We start from the raw sequence: 27,064 nt of genomic DNA, 5'->3' as shown, positions 1-27,064 counted from the left end.
CACTAAGATATTCAGTATCTGCCTTCATAGTGGAACTGTACAGCTTTTGTTCACTGGAGCTAAGGAAAAAAGAAAACCAACAAAAAATCCTGCAACTTAATTTTAACCAGTGCTGATTTACTTTTATTTTGCCTTAGCTGTGCTAATTGAGTTCTCCTGGCTTCTTTTTCCTCCACTTATTAAAAAACATACTAATATTAAGATGTTTAAATCAAATTAAAAGGTGTTAAAATCAGCTATAGCAGGCACAGAGAGTAGAAATAGCAACATAAGAATCTTCCTACATTCTTCTCTGAACACACAGATGGAACAGGGGTGGCAGGAAAAAAAAGATAGCTGCCTTAGAATAGTAGCAAGCACACAAGTACAGGGTTCTGTTGCACATGTATGCTTACCCTTCTTTCAGCAATATAGGTTGCTCTATGCTCTTGTGATCTCTCCTTCCCGAAGATGAAATTAGATCTAGAAACTAAATAAAACAGAATAAAAAGCATAAGGATATCAGTACCACACTACCCAAATTAACATCTTTAACATTTGTACAGCACCACAAGAAAGTATTGTAAAAGTAGCTAAATAGAAGGTAATGGCAGGAGCTTGAGCAATTTGGGAGTTTTCCTGGCTTATAAAGTAAAAATAGCACAAATGCTCTTAAGTAGAAAAACTGCAGATGACCAACACTTCTTGTGCTTCTCTTTTGTTAAATGTATCTTTCACTTCCTTTTGGACTAACCAATTTTCTTCACAGATCTACAGCATCCTGTGAAGCATGCACATGTCTCAAGCTCTATGCAGCAGCCTGTTTATCCAACCTAGCTATTAAGTAGAAGTAGATTCCACTACTGAAATTAACACAATTTGATGCCAGTTTCTTGAATATTGCAGCTATCAGGAATCTGTGTTTCCCAGCCCATGCTTCCTGGTTTAAAAACTTTATGCATTACACTCTAGGATTCCAAGCTTCAGTTTCAACAACACAGTAGGATTTTCAGAACATTCACATGCATTACTCACATTTTTTACTGCATCTGCATACTTCTGCTCATTGAAATAATCATAGAAAGTAGCCATGTAGGATTCCTTGAAATTGGCCTGAAATGCAAAGCCAAAACCACATGTATCATAATACGGTTTATACAGAAAATATTATTGTTAACAGCAGTAGACCATAAGGAAAGTCAACCCAGATAAGAGTGGGGTTTTTTTCTGGTCAGAGGTAAAATAAGCAAAGCTCTACTTTCATCTTTTACAGCATACATTCAGTAGTACCAATTTTTTATTTCAAAAAGGTATCAGAATGTATTTCAGAAGTTCAGTTACTTCAGTTAAAAATGCATTCTTCGGAAGTCTCAAGCTTTTGCTTTGCCTTTTAAACTTGGTCCTAAAAGAAGCTGACAAAGTGGTGAGAAGGAGTTCTATTGTCTCAAAGGATTTGTACTTGAGGTACAGATTCATCTACAATTGCCTGAGTGAATCCGAACTAGGCCACCCCAAACTATCCAGCACCCCCAAACCATCACCAGATACAGCAGTCTGCTGCTTTAGGCATGCAGGTTTCACCTCAATCAAACATCCAGGGCATGGCCATCAAGATCTAGTCTCACCACTTGGCTGGCAGAAAACCGAGCTATTATGAAAATAAAAGCCCTTCCCCTTACTGCACATTTCTTCTCAGTTGAGCTTTAATTTGCTGGAACAATCTGCAAAGCCTTGCAGAGCTGCTAGCATATACCAGAGGCAAGTAGATAATTTCATGGGGTTTTCCTGATCACTGTATTTCTTCCAGAAGGAAGTGATGAAAAGCCCTGTAATGGATTTCTACACTGGTCACACAATTTTTGCTTTCCTGAAATCTCATTCAGATTAAGACAGACTTAGTTTTCCTGTGAGAATGAGAGGCTTATATTCAAAGCAACAATAACCAGTTTTGCATAAGCCTACTACAGCTCCAGCATTTTAAAGGCTTAATTACAACAAGTGAAAAAAGATTAAAAAAGATAATCTCTTTCCTAAATTAAGCTTTTAAATGAAAATGGTATACTTACAGATTTAGATTTTGATAGGCTGCCTAGTGTTTGAATGGTTTTAGAGATAAGTGTCAAAGTTCGAGAAGTCTGAGGATCCTAGGAAAGAAAACAATAGTATTTGGACTAGCTATTTAAGCAATGCAAGAGGAAGGTAAAGTATATTTCTTCTTTGCTGTTCCACTTGCAGAACAATAACATAAAATTAGAAAACACCAAACAAAATACTACAGTAAAAAAAATTATTTTAAAGGCTTCCGACTCTTAAGCCACCATGCTTCATAGCTACCTATTGCTCTTCAGAGAACAAAAGGCAATCACTTGCAAAATAAAAATAGAGATTTCTGTCTTGATGATTGTCCATGTCCTTCCCCCTCCCAGTAGAAACTATTAGAAGTCTTGTATTAATTGCTTAGCATCCAAAATATTTCTAATGTTGCTGAGAGTCAATCCAGCATTAATGCAATGCAGCACAAGTGAAGCAGTGACCATCTTTTCTGCAGCAGCTTAAATCATCTACTTTGTTTGTCCTTAAAATTCACTGTCCCTCCCATATCTCCCAAGTCCTTCACATAACAGTTACCAACATATGCTTCATATCCAAGACAGACATTGCCGATCTCCGAACTAACAAAGATACTTTTCCCACAGGCTATTAAAGGAACTGAAGAAAGAATCTTGATTGACAGACCAAATATCGTGACAGAACCATATAAATAGCTAGAAAACGTTTATACAGTACTTACTGGGTGGTGTGGTGTAAGCTGGAAGAGGTTTGGAGAAAGAATGGCAGGAGCAAAGAATCTCAGGAAAATAAAGCTGCTAACAGCTGTATACCTCACATCTAGGTCACCTATTGAAAAAAAGACCTCTCCTCAGCATTTCAACAATGCTTCCTTAAAAACCTTTTAAAATTATCAGAATGCCTTCAGAAATCTAATTTAAGCATGTGCTGGAAATGTATATATTTGCGTGTTACCGGATTAATTGATGATGGAGGATTTGGAGCCAGAGATCAGCTAGCACAAACCAAGAAAATGTCTATGACAGCCTTTTGAAAAGAAGTGAGTTCACAGCATAGGCTACACAGAGAACACTATTCACTTTTCCTCCACAAAGGGAATTTCATACAGACAGCTGCTATTCCATCTATGCAATTGGAGTATGATGACAAACTTAAATAGTTAATGAAACGTTCACCACAGAGGCCAACTCTCCATTACCCAGTTATAATCTTGAGCACAATGGCTTTACAAGATTTAATGTATCTATTAAAGTTGGTAATTACTAAAGATACTGTTTATTTATTTTTATATAAAATAAAGAGCACGACAGCAAAATCAATGACTTTCTGTTTGAGCTCCCCTACTATGGAGCAACTGTTTAAAAGCTGAATTTGTATTACTCTAAAATTTCCTTATTGTAATCTGCTTCCCTTCATAAAAATACATAGTTTGGTCATTTTGCAGAATTTCTGTTTTATATTGCATGCTCATTCTCCCAAAGCCAAAACGAGGAGGGAGCAGAAAGAATTCTCTCTTGACAGCCAATAAAGCTTTGCAGCACATGGGCCTCCTAGGGCAATGAGCTTGCAATGACTCAAATAATTTATAGATTGGCCTTTATTACAGATTGGCATGTGAGCAGAAAATAATTCAGCTCCATGGGATCTGCAGAATGAGCCATTACAAAAACCTGAACATTCGAAAAGTAAGCATACTTAGCAAATATTGAAACCACAAATACATACCACCTCTCTTTTTAAACTCTCTTTAATTTTGAAAGATACTTAAGGAAAATGCATCACAATCAAAGTCATGTTCTTTGTGGATTGAATAATCAAGGAAAAAAAATCCATTAATAATAGTTCAAATGGTATTTTGGGTAAGATGCTGTTCACTGACTAAAATCCATCAAGGATCATGCAGACTGCTAGACTGCACCTGCATTTAAAACAATGAATGGAAAATAAAACAATATATAGAAACTCACCTTGAAAACGCTTGGCAGCTGATTCTCTCAGTGAAAAGAAAATATCACACATCACTGTGGGGCAGCTTACACCAGATTTTGTAATTACAGTAAAAATGCGATCAACATATTGCCTCAAATTTTCCTGAAAAATGCAATGATTTTCATAAAAATTAGTAATATATTCTGCTATGGGAAGTGGTTATTATTCCCATATATATTTTGTTCATAACAGCATCATTAAAGATTCTCCCTTTCAACATTATATGCTTGCAAAACCATCTCAAAGTCAATGGTACTCTGTTGGGTAAAGGTACATATTCAATTACAAGAGTAAAAACATTATTTCTCTCAGAAACAAGCATCAAGTGATAGAGCTGCATGGTACATTGCTCCTCTTCATAGGGGCATTCTCTACATCTTCAGTAAAGCCACAGGGTAAGTTATCCTTGTCCTCAAGGACAGGGGGAGAAGTGATTAACACTGTATAGACACTGCATTTATGGCAGAATGTAACACAATTATAAAAGTTCATGATGTTAAGAAAGTTTTCAGGGTATTCTAATAAATTCTAATAACTTATTTGAACACCAAACATCCAAGAACCACAGCTAAACTTGATAGTGTAAACAGGAATTATATCTTCAAAATCTAACACATACCCTGTTATTTTCCAGGTTTTCTCCATCTTTCAATTTCACAGGATCAATTTCACAAGGTTTATGAACCTGGCAGATCTAGAAAAAAGTATAGCAAACCATCGATATATTCATTTACCTTCAGATATAAGAAGTTTAGTAAAAAGCATAATCTGTTAAGTTTTTTAGGGTAAAAGGCAAAAGACAGCTTTATAAATTGTATTTTTTCTTTTCACAATACATTGAAGGCAAATTAAATATGACCTTTCTTTTTTTCCAAAAAGTAGCAGTAATTTGTTCTACCCTTCAAATGAAATGAAGAATTATTAGTTAGACTCTCTCAAGCAAGGCTATTCAAGAAACACTCTATTTCACCAAAGAAGTCAACTTTGAAAGCCTATCTATATTCTTTAGTAACTTGACATTTTTTTATGAAACATTAAAATAACAGTCAAGGAAACTGTCATATCATTTAAAGGAAGTCTGTTGTCTGAAAGTATTGCCCAATTCCTGCACTAAAATACCCACACCCACCATTCTGGACTGGATAGATATTAAACCACAGTTACAGTACATGAATCAAAACCACAATTATTTAAGAATAATTTTGTTCCTTTATACCCACTGGATGAAATGTATTACTTATGGCAGAAACGTTCTGCCAGAAGCTATGTTCTATATTCATCGAAGTTATTACTTCATTAATTTCTCAGAACCAATAAAAGTTAGATTCTATAAAACAGCATAATTTAGTTAAATAAATAACAATTTTTCCCTTAATACAATCCAACTGTTTCTGAATTGGGTGACTCAGGTGTGGCTAAATTAACACGTGGGATTTTAACAGAAGACAGGCTCTGAAGCATCATTTCTACACAGTTATTTTAAAATGGGAAGGAATAAATGGTACCTGCTCCCTGAAGGTCTTGTACAGTGACATTGTATCAAATAAATAGTCTAAACTGCTCTTACCTCATCTATAATTGGCTTTAGTGTAACTTGCAGATAATGCATCCCTGCCAGTTTCATTGTCTCATCAATGCACTTGGAAGTTAATGAGTTTCCTCTGAAAATGGTGTTTGGATCTCTGAAAATGAACAATTTGCTGCAGTTTAGACTCTTCATAATAAACTGCTAATATATGGAAATATAAGAAGCAGTGAAAGGTGATGGAAATCTGATTTTGAATGCAGAAACAAAAACTTCCTTTGACACCAGCCTGCCATTAAATGCAGTGACAGAGCACTTAGGGCACTTCCAGGTTATAACAGAAAAGCAGCAGTCACGGTGGGTCTGGAGGAACCACAGGTTTTTGTCTTTGTATTAGTACAGTGTGCATGGCAACACACAGGTTCAAATCAAAGGGTTTTTAAAAATCAAAGGGGGAAATGCACCCACTTTCCCATGCTACTAATCAGTGTTAATTTGAGGAAGGGAAGGAGGCAGTCATTTCAGTCTCTCAACAACACTGGATATTATTACATGTGATCTACCAACTTCTCCTACAAAATGAGTACTTGTAAGCTGTGAGGGAAATGAAAACACCAGCTCCACTGACATAGCTGTTTTTCTAAGTGACTTACAGGACTGTCCTGTGATCACTTATGTGATTAAATACAGGGCAGATCCCAATTGTGCCCCAAGAGCTGCATGAATAGGTGATGCCATGCAGACTTTCACATTTTTCTGAAAGGTTATTTTGACTGAATTCTTCCTGTACTAGCCATATGGTCACTGTGATTACTTAAGCTTCAGCTAGCTGCAGTTTTTTTAGTATTACTTTTGTAGGTTTTTTTAGTATAACTTGCACTTTGAGAATGCAAGTCATTTCATACTGATTTTGTATCTTCAATTCCTCGTATAGCCATTTATGTCATGCAGATAATCAATGACCTCACCTAAACCCATACAGTCAAAACCTGTGCCGACTGACAACAAATCAAATTTGGATATGACATTGTTTGCTTGCTGTATTTACATTGATGTCTTTTCTACTGTTTATGGCTTACTACAGTTGTACCCATTTAGAAGCAGTGAATAACAGGATGCATTACCCTGCTAGAATTTTGTTTCGTAAAAAAAGTAAGCTCATTGTCTGTCACAAATGCCAGAGACTTGAAAACAAGCACCATCTTTTTGTTTTATCACAGGAATATGACTGACTAGAGAACAGCAAATCTCCTCAGCAACCAACATGTTTCAGCCAACCTGCTGCACAAAAAAAATACACCTACCTAGAAGGAAAACACTCTATCTGTCAGACATTCCAAGAAAATTCAACCCATGGAAATACTTTATTTTGTACTGAGGGAGCTACTACTCTGCTATTTTAGCATAGATATCTGTCATTCCCCTGGACTCCAAATTGTTTCTTCTAATATCAGTCAAGAGCATGACTACATAGGCATGAAGATTATGGCATGAAAAGTTGACTAGAAACTGCTTGGTGTGAAAATTAGATCTTACACTACTAAACTATCAACACAGCAGTAAGTCAAACAAGGGACTTACAAAAAATGACCAGAAAAAAAAATTTTGTTTTCTGCTGTCCACTGCCAGATCCAATCACATCTTTGTTCCTGAGCCCTCTAATTGGAAAGATTAGACACACAGCTTGCCTTGAATATTCATGACTAAGAAGAAACTTGCTTTTTGTTTTGAACAAATTTAACAGACATTTTTAGTCAGCACTAAACAGCTTATTAGCACACTATGAAGCTGAAATTATTTCATATGAACAGTTGAAGGAAATACAGGATTACATAGTTATGCTAAAATAAAATTCAGACTGAGAAGAGTGAAAATCCCTGTTCTCAGACCTTACAAGTCTTGCAAGCAGACTTCACAAAGCATTACAGGAATTCCTCCTAAAATCAAATGCACCAGATTGCCAGAGCACTGATTGTGTTTATAAAAAGAACTCTTGCAACTCAGCTGGGAAGAACAGGAACATCTCCAACAGTTTCTTTTGAAATGACTAAACTCTAGTTCTAGAAATTGAGTGGAGGATCCTAATGCAGAGCACATATGTTTGATAACAATCTGTTTTTTGGTACTTACTGAGTTCTCTTCACTTCAGCATTCGCAATGGCACTTATGAAAGGCACAATTCTGCCATAGTGTAAGAAAAGCCTGACAAGAGGTATGGCTGCTTCCTGTTTTTCTCTGCAAACTTCACCCAAAATGTGTGCAGCTGATGCTGAAACAGGCTGAACAGTGGAAAGAAACAAAAACTTTGAGAGATCTTTCCAGAACAAGCATCCTTTCTTTTCCCATCACCTCCTTCATGCAGAACCCCACACACCGGTTGCAATGGCCAGTTACCCAAACCTGCCTGTGCATAACATGGGTGTATGTTACATTCCAGTTTTTGTTGGCTCTAAGTGCTGATCACAAGAGGGCAGCAATTTAAAAACTGTTACAGTACAGTATCTTTTTTTGCTCACGTTTTTAATAGATGTCTTTTCACTGAATGTCACTGTTGCCTGGGAAGCAAGTGAAGAGGAAGAGAACTCTAACCCTTCTCAGTTTCAAGCCACACAAAGTACAGAACCCAGTTCTTGTACTGAAAAAATAAAATAACTTGTTACAACTGCTAACAGTATGCAAGATGGCACTCATGGTCCAACCCTCTCACATTTCAGGATTAGCTCTTGGTCTGGGTTTGGTGGGTTTTTTTAGTTACGCAAGCAAACCTGTTCCTCTCCACTAAAGGGAAACCAATTGATCAAACAGAAGCTTTGCATTTTCACATGTAAAATTAGTTAGCCACAGAGAATATGCTGCTGCTAAAACCACTGGTGTTCCTGGGTGTGCCTTCACCCACCATACTGCATGCAGATAAAGATCTTCTCTGCAAGGACTGAAAACAAGCACCAGGGACATGCAGAGCTCAACAAGGCCTTCAGGTCTGAAAAGGAAGAAGCTGAAGCTTCTGGTAATTGCACAACTATGGTGCCAGTGAGATAGTGACAAACAATTCAGAGAGCCCCCTGTAAGGATGATCTGCAGGCAAACAACAAGCAATGCAAGCAAATTACCTCGACATCTGCAGATTTGAGTAGGAGGTCTCTAAGTGGACTGTAATAGTCGGAGGAAAAAACATGGTCCTCAGTGTAAACCACATTTAACCTTAAGGAACCAAGGTCATCAGGTTTCAGTGACTTGTTACCATTATCTCTGGGCTGCAGGAAATACCTGATATGCAAAAAAGACAGAAATTTGTGATGAAAATACATTATCTCAGGTTATGCATGATTTTAGATAAAATGTATAGACACAGACAATATTTGTATACATATCAAATTCTTAAAAGTTCTGAAGAAGACTTCTAAATTAAGTTTGTCAGTCTATTTTGCACTCACTACAACATGGAAAGTTCTGATAACAGAGGTTTAAGTACATATGACCAAAAACTCCCACACTAAAACTATGGCACTGACGATGAACTACAGTAAATATTATCATATTATAACTCCCATGTGCAATACAGGCAGACTGAAATCTCTAATCACATTATCAAAACGTCTTGTTCTTACATTTGCTAAGATTGTTTTGGCTTGCTTACAAAAAAAAGATACAAATTAAATCCATTTAAACTTTATCACATAGCAGTAATTACTCTTAAGTCTTCACAGCAGACATATGTTTCTACTTATTCTCCAAAATAAAAATGTCAAATACCATGCTTCATAAGAACTAGACTGTCGGAGAAATTTCAAAGGGAGTCTCAGTTCTCCTAGAAACTCGTCTCCAAACTTCAGGTTACTGGCATTCCAAAGATCAACTCTGTAATAAAAACAAGTAATTTAAAAAGACTTATAATAAACAAATTAAAAATACAATAATAATCCCAGCCTTTATTCAATTTTGTAGGTTTCTTCACCTCAAGCCTATGAGTTAAAAACTCTCAAAACTGTACAACAATGATTTCCAAAGAGCGAAGAGACAAACTTCCCTTAGATTTTCTGGAGCCTTACAATTCACCTCCACTAAACACTTGTGGAAAAAATCATCAGTACTGTTTCCACTATTCGTATTAATGAAGGTTCAAGAGGCTGTTTGGCTATCCCACATAATAGAAAAATACAGATAAAATTAACACCAGAGGAAAAAATCTCAAATATATTTAAGAACTCCATACTGTCTGTTCTATCTTAATCTAAATGTTACCCCTGGGAAGATTCCAATTGAACACAAATAAAATTTTTCACAGTGAGAGCCATTGGAATAGCAGCCTCAGGGAAGTGGCAAATTCCCCAGCACTGGATGTTTTTAAGACTCATCTGGATAGGGTGCTGGACCACTATGTCTAGACTGTGCTTTTGCCAAGAAAAGTAGGACTCGATGATCTCTGAGGTCCCTTCCAACATATAAATCTATAATAATCTGAGATTACTAGCAGCTAAGCATCAATTTTACAGAGTTAGGCTGAATGTCTGCACAGTCTCTCAGTGCTTTAACTCTTGGGAAGAGTGTGTCAAGGTTACAAACTTGTTGCACCTAAACTAGTTCTGTGTGGATACTCAAAACATTGAGGCAGTTCTACTGCTCTGTGTAATCAGTGCATTGACTCAAACCTGCACAATTTTTGGCACCTGGTCGCTCACATTTGGGAGGTTCTGGCATGTATCTCTAGGTGATACTTCCTTCCCCTTCACCTCTCTTTAACATTAGGATGTAAAGTACCTGCACTGAGATTCACAGTAGAAGTACTGTGTCTAACCTGGCATGTGCAGATCAATGCTGTAACACCCACCTGGGAGCAACAGTGTCCAACTCCAGGGTAGTTGTTTCCCTACGTATTCTAAGGTTTCCTGTGAGAAGTATTTTTAATTTAAAACAAGCTTAGCTGAGAATTTTGCACGTAAGTTGCAGTCTGAATATGCCTTATTAAAAAGACTTAAATAAGACTTATGTCTTATTAAAAAGACTTACGGGAAAAAAATATAGGCTTTCAAATAATTAATATTATTATTAGAGTAACTTTTATTTGGATAAGGGTCAAAGTCACTCAGTTATGAATATATTTCCATAACCTTTCTAGTCTCCAGCAAGTCACAGTAGGCTTGTCAAGGAATGAATGTTGATAGTCCTACTAAAGGTTTATCTGCCCTTATGCAACCGCAGAGGACGTCACTTTTAAATCCTCTGAACCTTGTATCTCTCAACAGTGTCTCATGCATCAAGTTTCTTGCCCTAGACATACCATCAGCTCACATTGCATGCCTGCTGTGTTCCATTCTTCCAACTCTAATTTAACAGTCTTTTTGCAAGGCAAGAATTCCTCAAAAGGAAAAGACTTCCCTGAAAATTCAACCTCTTCTCTCTGCATATCTGGTTGGTTACTATCTTGCTAACCAAGTCAGATGGCTAAAAGCAGTTTCAGGAGAAGAGGAATTTTTTGAGAAGTTTATTTACACAGACAAACTTAAAATCTACCAAATATTTACAAGCTACTGGTTTCTAGTGTATCCGAATTCTTTCAAGATGTCCACTAGCAATAACACTTTCAAACACAGGCAGCCAAAGACTGTTCTGTTCCCCCACAGCAACTTTACAGAAAAAAAAAATAGTGCAAATGATCTGCAGGAGAGGAACTAACAACTTAAAGTAGATCACACACTACACAGTAAGCAATGCATGCATGTAAATTCTGGAATTATTGTTTCGTGTGCTTAGAGTACAAAGCAGAAGCAGCATTTTAAAAATTGTAACATACAGACCCCAGAGTCTAAAAGATTACTTTTTCCCTGAGGTTTTTAGAAGGCAATATTATAGCAAGTATTACTCTAAAACTGGTCAGACTGCAGTCTCTGAAAGAAACAGCAGAGAGTGGGAGGAGAAACAATGAATTTCACGAGAACATCTGGTCCCTAAGTGTTGATATGCCCTGCCTGCAACTTCCTACACCCACTCAAAAAGAGAAAAACCCTGAGAGACTAAGTCTCCTCTGTACCCTGTGAAATGGTATTTTCTCAGGAGAGGAAAAGAAAACAAACCCCCAAAACCATAAAATGTCCATCCAGAGGGTATGGGAGCAATCTTACTCTGACTAAACAGGCTGGAGGAAGTGAGTGGGGGTAGAAGGGGAACCTGAGATGGAAACAAAAAAAGTCTGTTCTATAGGGGACAAAACCTCTGAGCAAAGAGTTTGCCCAACCAAGACTGACACTTTACCTCCTTTTGTCTGTTATTTAAGTGCTTAATCTTTTTTCTTTTTTTCCCAACTATTTTGTAAGCCTCCTCACAAACTATTCATCTTTACCAAATTGTGATGTGTTGGTTATAAGGAGTGACAGACTTTTCTGAAGCTCAGCCTCCCCATATGTTATCATTGCAGACAGTCATTTGTCCAGGAAAAAAGCAGTAAGTAAAACAATTGCTTAGCTCCATTTAGTTCAGTAGTACAAAATAAGACTCAACTGAAATGCTAAGCAATGTGCAAACACTGTCCACCAATACCTGGGGTCCCCCTTCCAGAGTCACAAAAATTATCTGAGGATGGATGCTAACTTGCATTTAATTTAAAATCAGTGCATGGCTGGACATCATGTTTAAAAAGACTAGACTGGCACTCTCAAGACACCATTCAGTTGCTCATTCCAGCACACAGATCCCCTGAGATATGGGACTTCTTACTTTGTTCTTGCCTAAACCATACAAAGCTTTGCAGAAATAGTCTGGTGCTAGGAGTAAGTCATCTGCAGTGCTGCAACACAGACACCACCAAAGCAGCATGGAGCTCAGCCTGGGCCTTTGCACTGCCTCCTATGAACTGGGCTGCCCTTGAACCAGATACTTTTGCACTGTTCCTCAGAAGAACGGAGTAGAGCTCTTGTCCTTCTCACATACAGATAGTTTCCCTTTCTTGACTCAGAGCCAGGGCAAAAACAAAGCCATCAATGGCCTTGTATTGCTGTGATGCTACACTCATTAACAGGCTACATGAACCAGCAGCTGACTGTGAAATTAGGACAACCCTCATCCATTCATTGTAGAACACAGATGTGTCTTGCTCGCTGGCAGTAAGCATTTTTCCCTATATCTGATCTTTCCTCCATCCTCCTCTCTAGCAGCCAGTCATACTTCTGAAGGGACTAAAGAATGTTTTGGGATATAAGCCCTCACAGTGGGAAGACTGGGCAGGAGTGGGGTGCCACCATTCTCCTTCAACCTTTCATCCTAGGGGACAGGTGAATTTCACATAATCTGAGGCAGATATACAGCACTTTTCAGCTGTATTGCATCCACGTCACCAGATCTAAGTGGTATGCAATAGCATGACGCATGTGACACCCCTAAGCCTTGCACCTCCTATTGTTTCCTCTCCACTATTTTTATTCACCAGTCCCCACAGTTGACAGCCCTCAGCAAGTGCTAAAACAACATTAAGTGGGTGGCAGTGGGTGGAGTTGTTTTTGTTTTGAAATTAGGGTTGCTTCTTTCCCCTGTGATGGGTTTAACACGGATTACACTCAGCCTTGCAAGAAGGGGTTAAAGTCTGGCAGGCAAAAGAGAAGAGAAACTGATTCTGTCTCAGAAAAACTGAGTTCAGGAGTTTCCTTTCAGAGATGAAGGACCTTATATGGGTTGCTAAAATTAAGTGATATAAGAAAACAGACCCTTTTAAGTGACAGCACCACTGAGCTTCTGAGGGACGGAGGAAAGGGGAGCCCAGACATAAAAGCCTGCACTTAATGACAGCTGCACATTAGAATATACACAGTGTATGTAAGATATGAAGGAAAATGAGGATTTCTTCTACAGAGGATGTACCGCACATTCACATACACCTACAGGACAATGGAGGGAAAGGAGCATACAGGTACAGTGGCAAACACTCATCTTGATTTATGAATGGCAAAACCATGTCATCACAGAAAATTAAGTCTACTGCAAACTTACACAGGTTTGGAAGACAAGTTTAGTAGCACAAAGTGGTTTATATTACCTAATTTCCATTTTGTCAACTTCGTCAACATCTTCAATGTCAAAATGGGATTTCTTGTTGTAGCTACTGGGTCTTGTAACCTAATAAAAACGAGAAAACTTTAACAAATTGATATGATACAAAAGTGTTCCTATGTTCGTCTACAAAGCTCTGTCAGACTGCAGTCTTTTACTATCAGCAGTGACTTCAGTCCTGATTCTGCAAATACCCATGCATGCAAATAAACACAATGACTAAATAGATTCAATAGATACAAAAGTGGTGCTGGTCCCCTACCAACAATCATATCCAAGATTAACTAGGTACTCTAGACTTTCTTTACAGAAATAGGATTTCCTTAATATTACTACAGTACTTTGAGTTTACAGTGACAAAAAAATTTTAAAAGCACGGGAAGGAACACCACTTTTATAAGCCATCTAAGGAAATAAAAGGGCAATTAATAATTGGGTTTTAAATACAGCTGTACAACAGATGTGCTGAGGCACTATGAAGAGGGGTACCTATTTCCCACTGACTCTTCGATCCACGGTAAAATGTTTCACAACAAAAACTGGGAAGTTCTGACTGTCTTGATATCCTGGAAGTCAATTTATCATGCTCATACAAAAAATACCACAAAGATCCAAGAGATGCTCGTTTGTGTTATGAACATCAGAATATAGAACCAGTTGCATAGTGCAACTATATTTGCAATTCTGATAAACAGCAAAGCACAGGCAGAAAGAGTGGGAAGACAGGGGTAAGTGTAAAGAATTAGCAAAAAAAGGTATTGTAAAAACATTTCTTAAAATTTGTTTTCTTGAGTGATTATAAAAACACTTTGATGGTTGTATTTTTGCATAGTATGTCAGAAACTTGAGAAAAAGGTTACCCCACCCAGCCAAAACCACAGCAGAAACTGATGAAAAGCAAGTGTGTGCGATGTGTTGGTACAGCTCTTGGTTGCACACAGAAGCTGAACTTTATTGTAAGTTTAAATACAGTTGGGGCTTAATACTTCCTACTCAAAAAAACCAGCTTTTATTGTATACTTCTTGGTTTTATATTCTAGACCAGATGCAGATGGTACACAAAACAAGGGAGGAAAATACATAGCTGCACAAGCAGAGAGGAAACAGAAAAGAATGTTCAGCACAGGACACTAAACAGAGCCTTTTGTGTGTGTTTATGTGTGAGGCAGGCAACGTTTTCAAGGTGATACATGAAAACTAAAAGGTCCAGCAGCACTTCCCTCTAGACTGGAACTGAATCAAGAGCACAATGAATGTTAAACCCAAGAGCACAAAGGACTTCTATATGGACTACAACTTCAGGAGCTCAGCAATAGCTTTCTCACTCTACTCTTGCAACTGTCTTCACTGTGTCTTCACAAAATTGTTCTACATAACTTCAAATGACATTTTCTACTACCATTGTGTAGCTTATGGTGTAATTTTTAATACAGAAAATTACATTTAAGTGTTTAATTACATATTAACACGAGTTGTTAAAAAAGTGGTAGTATAAGTGTAACTTAGGGCACATCCCTTTTAAGTAATAATTTTTCTGTGAAGTTTTGCTGGAGTCTGCATGTACAAAATCTCTCTGTTCACCTGTACAACTGCTTAGTGTGCAGATAATATAGATCAAGAGAGGTACAAGGTCCATCCATTCCAAGGATGGAACTGGAGGTGGGGGAACTCCCAGTCCACAGTGCTGAACTAGCTGCCACAAACCATTTTACTAAAAAGTGGACACAACTCTGCTGTGATGGTCCCTTTCTTAAGGCAAAGCTGGCATGACATTTATGAGCTGCTAATTTTTTTCAGCACACACAGGTCTGCAAACTGGTTACAACACCACCTTCTCCAGTTCCTGCAAGAAGGGCATTTGCTGAATGCAAACCTCAGAGCCACACCACCACACTGCAGCTGTAGCAGTGGTGAAAATGGCTCTGAACCATCACGTGCAAGTTTCTCTCACAGCACCCCTTAAACAAACCCTTAGATTTCCCAAACCAATGTTAAGCTATTTTCCATTTAGAAAATTAAATCTGTGTGAATTTTTGATGGTAAAAATGAAAGCACCTATTCACTGCCTTTTACAGCTTGCCTGCTTCCATGAAGGTATGGCCAATCCCTGTGGTAGCAGGCTGCAGGAAAGCTGATGAAGCTGTTTTGGAAACAGTAAATGACACAGCTGTCAACAGTGTGAATTTCATGCAGCTCCACAGGAATCAGAGCACTATGTTAGCATGCACAAGCCACAGGTCTGCCCATGTCTCTCATTAGGGAATGTATTTCCAAGTTGCAGCAGTTCTACTGAACCTTGTCCCTTGGAGACATTTAGCCGGAGATGTACTCGCTACCTCAAAATGATGTAAATCTACAGTGGCTCTGTCTGCACTAAGGGTATGTTTTGTATTTCAGAGTTTTGACTGATCCAGACATCTCCCAAGCTCTGCTCTTACCCACACAGAAAACACTTTGCTCTGAGTTAGCAGAATAACTGGGGCATGGGCGTTGAGGGAGGGTTTTGCTTCTGCTGGTACTTGCATGCAACCCAGCCCTCAGCATAAACACAAGCTAAGAAAGCCTCCAGCCCCCTCCACAACTCTAGCTGGAAGATGATTTCTGGTTTTTTCCTTCCTCTCCCAAAGTGGCACCACTTGCCAGATTCAGTGTTTAATTACTGAACATTCACTGCTCCTGAAGCGTGCAGAAGGCTGAGGAATCAGACAGGTGAAGCTTTGTGGTTTACAGTCTGAATTCCTGGATTACATTTCTCATTAAAAAGCTCTTGCTGACAGATGCCTCCAGAACTGCTTATGACAAAAATGTTAAGCCCATTTTTGTTTCTTTACATCCAGCATCACTCTTGTGTCACTGTCAAAGGCTGCAGCTCTGAGTCAGGTGATGGACTGAAATGCTGAGCATCCCTGAGTGAACACAGACACCTCAGTGTGGTTTCAGAGCTCAGGACCATGGGATCTCTCCTCTACCAACCAAGCCCATGCAGCACTTCACAAAGTCTCATGGAGTCAGGCAAGCAGGCACAAAGGCTCCCTCCTGCCTAAAGTTAAGTCTGCAGTGAAGTAACACCCCAGGGAAGAGACATGTTGGGTTACCAGAGGTTACCTTGGATAGCTATTCTGGCTGACCCTCAGGGCTTTGACCCCATTGAGCAGTGGGAAAGTGCTTCTGCCAATAAAGAACTTGCTATATCTGCTCCTCAAATCCAAAAACATTATATTGACAAGAACACATTTCAGCTGGTGTGACCAACCTTGGATCAGCCAGTATAACTTCTAGCTTCTAGGGAAAGAGGTTGGTGGTTTGTAGTAGAAGGAACACAGAAATGAGCCCCTCACCGGTATTAACAAAGGTAGGCACTGTGCAGATCTGAAGTGCACAACAGCACTTGTATGGCTCCCCTTTAAGCAGCTTTCCCTACTGATGTGGTTGCCTGTGCTCCCAAACTGATTCAATAAACCACATGCCAAGGTGCCATCCCTAAGCCAGAAACAATTTCATATATAAAAGTGTCCTGAATGATGCAAACCATATGGGCAGAAAGGGCTTTTCAATGATATGCCAGTTGCAGCGTACTACTCTGGCTTTTCATCAGCTTTGTTATGCCAGAAATATTCTTGAGGTATCTACAGAACAGTTAAGTGTAGACCAGAACTAAGATATCCAAGAGAAAAAGGAAAGACAAAAAGATACACATACTTTGGGAGACAAAATGAAAAGTTTCAAGAGGTACCCAAATTACAAACACATGCACATATATGTATGGACACACCATAATTACAGCTACTCTTGCCAGAAAGAACCAAAATAAGCACTTTCATGAAAGTTATACTTTGTCTTAACTGGACTTGCTGAGCATGTTCTGTATTATATAAAACTAAGAAGGTTTCACCCACTTGGAGGAACAACACTGCAGCAGACTGGTAGACAGCCAAAACATGCACTTTAGTGTGTTTTTTCTCTACAGTTTCTAGTATTACTAGGAGATAACTTATTGTCAGGGAAGGACAGGGTGGAGCAGCTATAAAACCACAGGCTAAAAAGAAATTTACTTTTTTTAAATCCCATTTTTAACACTCCTTTTCCAAAACTCTTTTGGGGTGAGTTTTGATGAAGCATAAAGCCTGCTGCTCAGAAATACCCACCTTGAAACTTTTCTTACAGAGCACCTGAGCAGAAGCAATATAGTGCTCCCTCAGCAGATGGATAGTCTGACCCTGGGTACTTCTTACCCCTGTATCATGCTTTGAAACAGTTCTCAAAGAAGACAGCTGGCACAACATGGGAGCAGGATGCTGTGCCAACTATATACAGTGTAGTATTTCAGCTTATCACCCTTTCCTTGCAAATACCAACCTCAAAATAAAACACTTCATCAAAATGTGGATTGTTGGTCTTCTTTTTAACTTTAGTCTTCTTGGCTTCCGATCTGAATTATGGAAAGAAAAAAAAAAAAAAAAAAGGTAAGAAGCAACATTAGCAGAAGTGTGATCCTAGAACAGAGACACGGAGGAACTAATTGTCATCCACTTGATTTGTCTGATAAAAATGGCACACCATGTGGCTCCAGCACAGCAAGGCACACACACATTTAAAAGAGGGATTCACTGCACGCCTATTTCCCTAAAGTGGCAGTAACCAGAGTTTGTTATCTGGTCTTAAACACAATCCCTTGGACCCTGATTCTGTCACTTGCTTGATCCATCAGAATCTTTAATCTGTACAGAGCAACTGGCAAGAATGGGGCTCTGATCAGCAACATTTGAGAGGGAGGCAGTCTCACTCTTGATGTGACTCAAGGATTCCTCATACCCTAAAAGCACAGGAGACAGGAAGACTGACACAGCTATTTCTGTGTTTCATATTTTATTATCCTAGCCTGAGGAATCAACGAATGCTTTTCAGTGGTATTAAATAATAAAATAAAACCAAAACAGAATCAGGAAGAATATTTTTATTGCTATACCACCACTCTTTACACTGCAGCCCCAACAGCACCCAGTTAATGTTACGCTGTTGAATTATTGTGAGCAGTGCTGAGCAGAAGTCACTTTATTTCTTGCTCTGTAAGAACAAGACATGGCCCTCACTCAACCCCCTCACCAGCCCTGACAAAGTTCACCACTGCCCATTCATCCCCTACAGGCAGTGCCCTCTGCCTGTGCCTGCCTTTTACAGTACAGGACACCTAACTGCTTGGCATTGGGTTAAAGCCAACCAATGCATTTCACACAGGCCAGCCAGCAGCTGTTTGATGATTTCCAAATGTTATGAACCCATGCTTGATTTGTTCTCATTACCTACAAGCAAAAAGCTCTGTGTTGTCCTGTGTCACCAGCCGTCCCCTACAGCTCTGCAGTAGTAAGAAGGCAAAGATAAAACAGACACAGATGGAGCTGCATATCAGCCATGTGGAAAACTGACCTACTAATAATGTCATCCCAGAATCCATTCCTCATTTCTCATGTGGCAAAGCTTCTTAGATAGCTCCTAGCTGCTTATATTAACCAGACAACTCTATGTATTTTTTTTTATAGGGGTGACGTAAAACTGGGTATAATTCCCAGTCCTGCTACAGGCTTCCTGTGTGACTTGAATGGGCCAGCCCACCAGCATGCAATATTTTTTTCCCCACATATAACACAGTCTGATGGGTCTCTATGTACGAATCACACAATAAACAGCAACACATTTGTTGAAAATTTTATGCCAGGCACTGCATAAATGCAACAGAATAAAGCAGCTTTCCTGTTCTAAAAGGAGAGACACTGAAAAAATCCAGAGAGGAAAATGATGTACAGATTAAGAATATCCCCCTATTCCGAGTAGGAGCTGAGAGATAAGAGAGACTAATCGCCTCCAGGACTTAGGGCAGATTGCCTATCCTATCTCATCAGTCACACTTGCCAATCAGCCCCTCTCTACTGATAAACCCATCTGGGAGGGGACTGGGAAGCAGGATGTAGAAGGGGAGGTGATTAAGGCAGGCACAATTACTGGGCAATTACAAAGCAGTGGATGGGAATAAGCTGCATGCTGCTTGCTGGAGATAGGAGGCAAGCCTTCTTCCCCCACCAAAATCAGATAGGAATATGATGAGGCTGTGCTCCTTCTTCTGAAGGGGAAATGTGTTATCAGTTGTCATTCGTTATCCAGACTGGGGGGGTGGGGGGAAACAGACAAAGAAAGCTAAGCTTGGACATTCAAGGAGACAGGAGTTAGTCAAAAAGCTTCCTTACAGTCAGAGTATTAGCTGCCCAGTATCAGCAGAAAAAAAGTTATGGGCTTAAAACATCAAAGATATATATTAAATATTAAATATTTAATATTTAAAACATCAAATATTGAAACATCAAATATACGGCTCATTAATGGAGATAAGGTATAACACACCTAGACAAACATGAGGAATACACTCTCAGAGGTTTCTCGGTATGATAGGTAAAAATGCACCTTATTTATAGTATTCTCAATAAATTATTGCAAAACATTATGAATAACCCATGGTTATTCACCCAAGTGTGATTCTTAAGGCCAGCAGAGCTGGTGTGTTTCTAATATGGCACAGACATGAAGATTACTCCAGATAAACAGAAATAAAACAATGACACCCAACAGCATGGGAATTTTTTATAACAGGACAGAAAAAATTCACCCCAAACATCCCAAGGAATATCATGCAGAATCTCATAACTAAAACCTCATTCCAAAGTTTATCTATGCTATTATGTCCACGTATATAAAATTAAAGGACTGAGCCACCTGGGGTTTTCAGTATACACATTAACTTGCCACACCTTGAAAGTAAAAAGTCTTTAAATAGTCACAAAAACATGCATACTCTGCAAGATGTTGATGTACTTGGCTTTCTCTTCTGCTCAGACCTAAATTTTGGCAATAAATTTACTCAAAAACTGGCCTCCAACTGTGAGGTGAGGAGACACAAAAATTAGGCCTAAACATAAATCATATACTTTAGGATACTCAAATTATTCAGGGATTATTCAGACCTTTACATATATCAAAACTGTACACAGAAAAATGTAACATATTCCAGTGGTGTCTAACTACTCCCATCTGTCCATCTGAGAATGCAGATTTCTAAAAGACAAAGGAAACAGAAACCATCCTTATAAAATTGAAGCTCTTGTCTGTGCAATACTTGCCTGGAAGGTCCTGCTAAGGTAACAGTAGCATAGGGATCACATTGTCCATTCACAATGGGCAGCCCTTGGCATTCTAAAACTCTGAAAAAGAAGAAAATGCAGACAAAACAAGTCAGCAAAATGGGAAGAGACTGGAGTGAAAATAAAAGCAATGCATTTTCCTCCTGTTCCCTTTATGCAGTACTTTACACTAGGGATTTGAAATGTAAGTAAGCACAAGACTTGAATTTATACCTAAACTTGAAAGAAATAACTTGGTGTTACATACTAACTTTAACAGGGTCAAAAATGCTGTTGAATTACTGAGAAATCTTTACTCAAAGGGTTCTTATTATGCAAGTACAACTTAAAGTTCATTAAATAAGAGTCTGCTGTCAAGATGGAAGCTGTCAGCACTCTGAAATTCTGTGACAACTTAAAAAAAACAACAAAAAACTCCCAAACCAAAACAGAATTTACTTCTGTAACAAAAGATTTATTTTTTTTAAAGAAAACCCACACAGACAGATCCCAGCAGCAGGCAAGTAATTTCTCACAGTCACTCTCACGGAGGCCTCAGTGCTTTTGACAGAATCTGGCATGGGATTATTTGTACAGGTGAGTTAACTACAGATCAGGAGACAGTGTGACACAGCCACTTTTCTCCATAAAACTTTTAAATAGCAAACCTGAAGAAAAACATTCAGAAGCTCTGCACTGGGGAAGTTAAACAGACACTGGAAGCACAAAACTGAGCAAAATGAGTTTTGCTGCAAGCCATAGGGGGACATTGGTACCTTTATACTCTCATTTCAACAACTCTTTGGGAAAAAATTAAAAAAACCAAAAAACAACTCTCCCAAAAGCAGTCAAAAAATGTTTCATATTTCACAAGTTAAAACCTGAGGAATGTAGCACTAACTGGAAACAAAGGCAAATGAGCCAGTTGCCAGGGTTCTCCCTTCTGAAACAAGTTCTGCTTCCAACAGGTGAGCCTGTTGGGCTGATGCCTCTATACACAGCTGGAATATTTCCTTGAAGACAAATTCCGAAGCTCTTTGGGTAGGTGAGTAGTACTATGCTTGCAGTGTGAAATAACTTGCACACTTCCTAGTGCTATAAAATCAGTAAGAAAAATAATATCCAATTTACTGTTATTTTCAGTGACAGCAACATTGATACAAAGAAGGAAAAAAAAAAAAAATCAGTAACTGATAGTGCTCCACAATTTGATCCCACAAAGAAAGTATGGACTTCAGATACAGATTAACTACAGACCTATCACTTACTCTGCACAGAGGGGGAAAAATGTAATATTCTGCACCAAAATGGGAATAATTTTTATACCAGAGGAGGCACAATCTAAATAGGTTCCTGCAGACTTAGGAAGTACATGAAACTTGAAGACCAGACGAAGAGTCCACACACAGGGGGCTGAATCAATGTTACATTCATAGCTAAAGTCCCCTACCTATAGTTCTGCAGAATAAAAGCTAAATAATGAGCTTTATACAGACAGCCCCCAGTAATGCACTCACTCACCAGCTTCTTATTTGCATAGTCCCTATACACATGGAATAGCATTCAGTTATTAACCTAGATTGCTGATTGACTGATACTTGTTTATATATGTATTAAAGGGAGTGTTCAAAATGGCAAGGAAATGCTAGCTTCTTAATTTAAAAAGGGCATATGTGAATAGAAAGAGCACCTAAGGGGACTTTAGACTGTAGTCTTCTTGCAGAACATCTGGAAGTGCAGGATGAAAAACCCATAAATATGAGCAGAAAGCCCTTAGGAAAAGGCAGGTCCTTTTCTTTGGAGTAAAGGACAGCCCCCTTCCCTTCTAGGGGTCTTTACACTAATATGACTATATTGACATCAGAAACTACTAGTAATTATTCTAGGTTAGCAGATGTGGCTTGAACACATTCCTGTTTGAACAGAACTGTACATCAAGTGTCAGTCTCAACCCTCTACTCCTTCCACTGCTTCCTTAAGACAGCCTGTAAGTTCCTTAAAATGGAACAATAATTCAGTGGCATTACAGAAGTCAGCCAATTTTCTGCTGCTGCTGCTGAATGGCTTTCCAAGTCAGCTCTCATCCATGTAAAAATAACTATGGGAAATTTAAATAGAAAAAAGCACGTTCAGAGAGAGTAGGCTTCTGGCTTTCATAAAAACAGTCCTTTCAAGAATATGCAAACAATAGAAAGTGATCCCAGACAGAATGATCTACACTTGATGACATGTAGAGTTTATAAATCAATGCACAATAAAGTCACAGAAAATAAATGATGGAAAGTGTGAAATTATCCACACAAAAAACCCATACCCTATAAATACGTACAATGAGAGGATCTATTCTTATATTGGCACATAGAATTTTTTACCCTTTTTTTTTTTTTTTTTTAAGTGTCCTGTGTAAATTATCACGCTGACAGTCAGCAACAGTTCAAAGACAAACAGTATCATGGGCTGATCAGAACACAGTCACATAAATCACTGGCATCTTGAATGTGTGTGCTGTATAAAACATATGGTGAAGAACAACAGGACTACTTCTAATTGCTTGTAGCTTTTCCAGGGTTGTACACTCCAGCTTGGAAAAAAGTTACCCATTCATAAACAGCTTACAAAATCATGAATGGTGTGAACAATATTTCCTCATGAAATAAGAATTAGGGAGCACATCATGAAATTACCAGAGAGCAGGTTGAAAATAAACAGAAGGAAGTACTTTTTCCACACAATGCATAATGAGATTGCAAAACTTACTGCCATGGGATGTCACAGAGGCCAAAAGAATACATGGATATAAAGCAGGACTGTGCAAACTCATGGAGTGTAGATTTGTAAGGTGCTATTAAAGCTTAATGATCCAGAAGTCTCCTCCAGCTCAGAAAAGCCCAAATAGCTAATCAAGAAGGGTGTAACACTCAAGCAATCATACCATATCTGAAATATCACTCACCAGCAAATACCAGAAACAGTACTAGGCTAGAGGGACATTAAACACAGAAGGATAGTTTTTATGTTCTCTGGGGAAAAATCAAAAACCAACCAAAAAAACCCCACAGATGTTCTCATGCAGTCACATTAGCTTAAGAGGTTTCTCTGTGTGCAGCTGGAGTAAGAAAAGGAAAAAAAAAACCTTGAAAGAAAGAAAATGTGGGAAAACAGGAAACAAATTGTGTCTCAAGCCATCCAGGTAATTTAAAGTGGTTATTGTTTAAGGATGTTGGAGAAAGAAGGTAAAAGACTGAAAACAGTATTTTTAATAAGGAATGTCAGGAGAGAGGCTCATCTTGTTCTTGTATCTTACAAAGCATTGTGGGGAGATAGAACAAAATTCAACAAGGCACTGTTTCAGTTGACTCAGGTTCATATATCCTCATTAGTTACAGGAAAAAGTAATCCTACAGCTGCTTTCAGGGCAGCCATTTTCTTCAGACATGGGAAAGTTGTCAGGTAAATTAACATTCCTCCTCTTCAACCAGGTACCAAAATACAGCTTTAACTGGCAAGAAAGAAAGGAGCTAGAACAAAAGGATGGCTATTCTGAGACAGGATGAAAAAATCATATAAAATGATGCCTCAGTTCTGCCACCAGAGTATCACATTATTAAGATTGACAGTTCATACCTGGATTAGCTGAACAAGCATACAAGAAAGAAATGTATAATAAAAGTATAATGGGGGAAGGGGAGTGAATAAAGCCAGTAAATGTGAAATACCTTTGCTCTAATCATCTGCAGAATCAATTTAACATACATGTAGTACTAGGATAATGGGGGGGAAAAAAAAACAAACCCTAGGCAATCAAGACTATTCAAGAATTACAAGTTGAATCATCATGCCCCGGAGGAAAAATGTCTGGTGGCTGCTAGAATCTTTTGTGCCCAACTCCTGGTCTCTAATCATCAGCTGTCTCAAGCCCAGCCAGGGCAGGGCAAGCCATCCCTCCCAGCCAGCCTGGCTGGGCTGGGCTAAGGTTAGTGCTGGGTCACACAGGGAACCTCTCAATGCAGCTGCCTCACTATATTTTGCTTGTGGTTTGTAAAATTAATAGGTTTCAAGGAACAAGACATTTCAGTTTTCAATGTGGTTCATGACAAAACCTTCAGAAGAGTAAATAAGCTATGGAAAATTCCCAGAGGGTAAAAGAAAACCTCAAACCCCAACACATCACGAGCATACCCCCTCGCTATGATTACAGAAGTTGAGAGGGAGACAGGGGGAGAAGGTTTCAAAAAAAGAAAAGGTTTTTCAGCAAGGACTCACATCTGGCTGTACAGGCATTCCCTCTGTCCCTGGGTTGCCAAGCAAGAGCCGTAGGCTGTATTCTCTGAGACAGCCTCTACACAATCATATTCAAAACCAGGCTCCACAGGCAACATAAGGATGATCCAAGCCTGTGGGTGTTCCACACCCCTTCCCTGGAATCATAAAAATTATTTGAAAATTATAGGCTGATTAGTTCAGGATGTATATGTGTCATCAGCACCCTTTTGCACCAGAATGGACAATCGATACAAAAACAGACACAGAGAAAAGAAACCAGAAGGAACACAGCTGTTCTTAAAACATGTCACCCATTTTTATTGCTCTCTCAAGACTAAATACTTTCAAACCTAGTCAGGCTCAGTTTTTCCCCTACTTACAGCCTAGGGTAGGGAAGGGCACACCACTGCCATTCTTTTTTCTCAAATCAAACTGGTTTTGCACTGTGATTCCTCAACAGAAAATAAATACATCTTTTTTCATTTATACTCTTTCTTCCTATCACTGTACACAATACATGTATTTTTTTTTGCTTTCACATACCAACTGACTTCCTCAGATTAATCAAAACATTTGGCAAATTTACTGATTTAACTTGTTAGTCTTCTATTTCCAGCCTCCATTTTTTCCACACCTCTTTCATTTCCTAATTTTGAGGCTTTGTCCCATCTCGTGTATTTTTTGACCACACGCAGATTCTTCTCTGAGTCATTTCAAAGACAAAAGACTTCCTCCTCATTGCTTGCTCTAGTGAACACATTATTACTTGAAGACTCAGAACTTTGTGTAGTAAGCCTGACCAGATAGAGAGTATCAACTTAAAAGCAAACTTTGTGGCAGATTTGTCAGAACTGTCATTAAAAACAACCCATCTTTGGCTTATGCTAAGTACTTGTTTGGTAAGGTACATTCCCCTACCAAAGGGTTGCATAAGTGTCTTCCTTCCTCAGGTTTCTCTGGATCTCTTCTATTCTCCTTCCCCCCTACTAAGAATAGGATCTTGTCAGATCTGTTATATCCTGAGGACCTTGTCTTCATACCTTGTCTTCCAAGAGTAACAGAGCCCCTCTGAATAGTCTCCCCTTGTGAACAGGCTTCTTGGGGCTGATAACACAGGCTATCAATGTTTAACTTCATAATATTCTCAATTCTTTTGCCTAGTCTCACAGTAAAAAAAGCAGTGCTTCTCCTCCCCTTGCCACATTCAGTTCATTCTGCAATGTCCTTTTCTTTCAGTGCAGCCTTGCATTGTGATCTGAGTACCTTAATCTTGTCCTCTGGTTTAAAAGAAACTCTGAGGTAATGCTGAATGACAGAATTCCAATTTCATATTTGTGCTGGTAGCTCCTCTTAGACCACTGACCTGACTTCTGTCTTGCACTGCAAGCAGGAACTGTTCCCAGGCCTTTTTCTTATTCCCTTGATCTGTGTATGACCAGAACCTTGCTAAACCAGTCATATTTGTGTGTTTTAGAGGGGCTTTGCATGGATGTATCAGCATCTACCACTAAGCACAAAGGCACTAGATGTAGCTCAGAAATTCCCTGAATCATAAGTTTCTGGAGGCCAGGAGAGTGTATCACTGTATGACTACTCTCGTAGTTCTTCACCTCCTACTGAACACACATCCTGGATTTTGGTCAGACCAAATGTTCCAACTGAGCTGCTGTCTGTACCTTCAGACAAACCTTGCACTTCCTCTTCATTTCCACACTGTAGTCCACCAGACCTTCATTCAGGACTTAACATAAACATACAACCCCCTTTTTGTGAAGAAGCTGACCATGTGTCCTTTTTCTTCCAGAATAGAGCAAAAATTTTCAAAAGTTACTCAATCCTGGTTTTAAGTTACACTCTAACTCCATCATAAAAAATACTATGATAAGTATGTTCCAGGCTCCTCAAATTTTCATGACCAAACCTTACTCTGAGTCTGCTTTGTCCCTGTCACCAGGGAATAAAGAGACTGCCAATACTGCATCCCTGTACTGAGTCAAGCTTTCAATGCCCACTCCCAGTACGTGAACTCTAGAGA

The 27,064-nt window shown here is 38.8% G+C and overlaps 1 protein-coding gene across 2 annotated transcripts in view; it reads right to left on the bottom strand.

The window, feature by feature from the left end:
- Positions 1 to 27,064, bottom strand: part of RASA3 (RAS p21 protein activator 3) — a 131,808-nt gene that overhangs the window by 13,252 nt on the left and 91,492 nt on the right. For both annotated transcript variants that reach the window (XM_030466210.1, XM_030466200.1), the window contains exons 6-18: positions 20,767 to 20,847; positions 17,957 to 18,029; positions 13,587 to 13,666; positions 9,317 to 9,421; positions 8,674 to 8,830; positions 7,694 to 7,842; positions 5,606 to 5,720; positions 4,658 to 4,732; positions 4,017 to 4,140; positions 2,771 to 2,877; positions 2,046 to 2,123; positions 1,015 to 1,092; positions 396 to 469 (exon numbers count right to left, since the gene is read on the bottom strand). In XM_030466210.1, coding sequence (XP_030322070.1) covers positions 396 to 469; positions 1,015 to 1,092; positions 2,046 to 2,123; positions 2,771 to 2,877; positions 4,017 to 4,140; positions 4,658 to 4,732; positions 5,606 to 5,720; positions 7,694 to 7,842; positions 8,674 to 8,830; positions 9,317 to 9,421; positions 13,587 to 13,666; positions 17,957 to 18,029; positions 20,767 to 20,847 — 1,296 coding nt within the window. The remainder of the gene's footprint in view (positions 1 to 395; positions 470 to 1,014; positions 1,093 to 2,045; positions 2,124 to 2,770; positions 2,878 to 4,016; positions 4,141 to 4,657; positions 4,733 to 5,605; positions 5,721 to 7,693; positions 7,843 to 8,673; positions 8,831 to 9,316; positions 9,422 to 13,586; positions 13,667 to 17,956; positions 18,030 to 20,766; positions 20,848 to 27,064) is intronic.

Source organism: Calypte anna, chromosome 1, assembly GCF_003957555.1.
Source record: "Calypte anna isolate BGI_N300 chromosome 1, bCalAnn1_v1.p, whole genome shotgun sequence".
NCBI lineage: Eukaryota > Metazoa > Chordata > Aves > Apodiformes > Trochilidae > Calypte > Calypte anna.
Note: the sequence above shows the minus strand (reverse complement) of the source record. Positions and strands in the feature narration are given on the sequence as shown.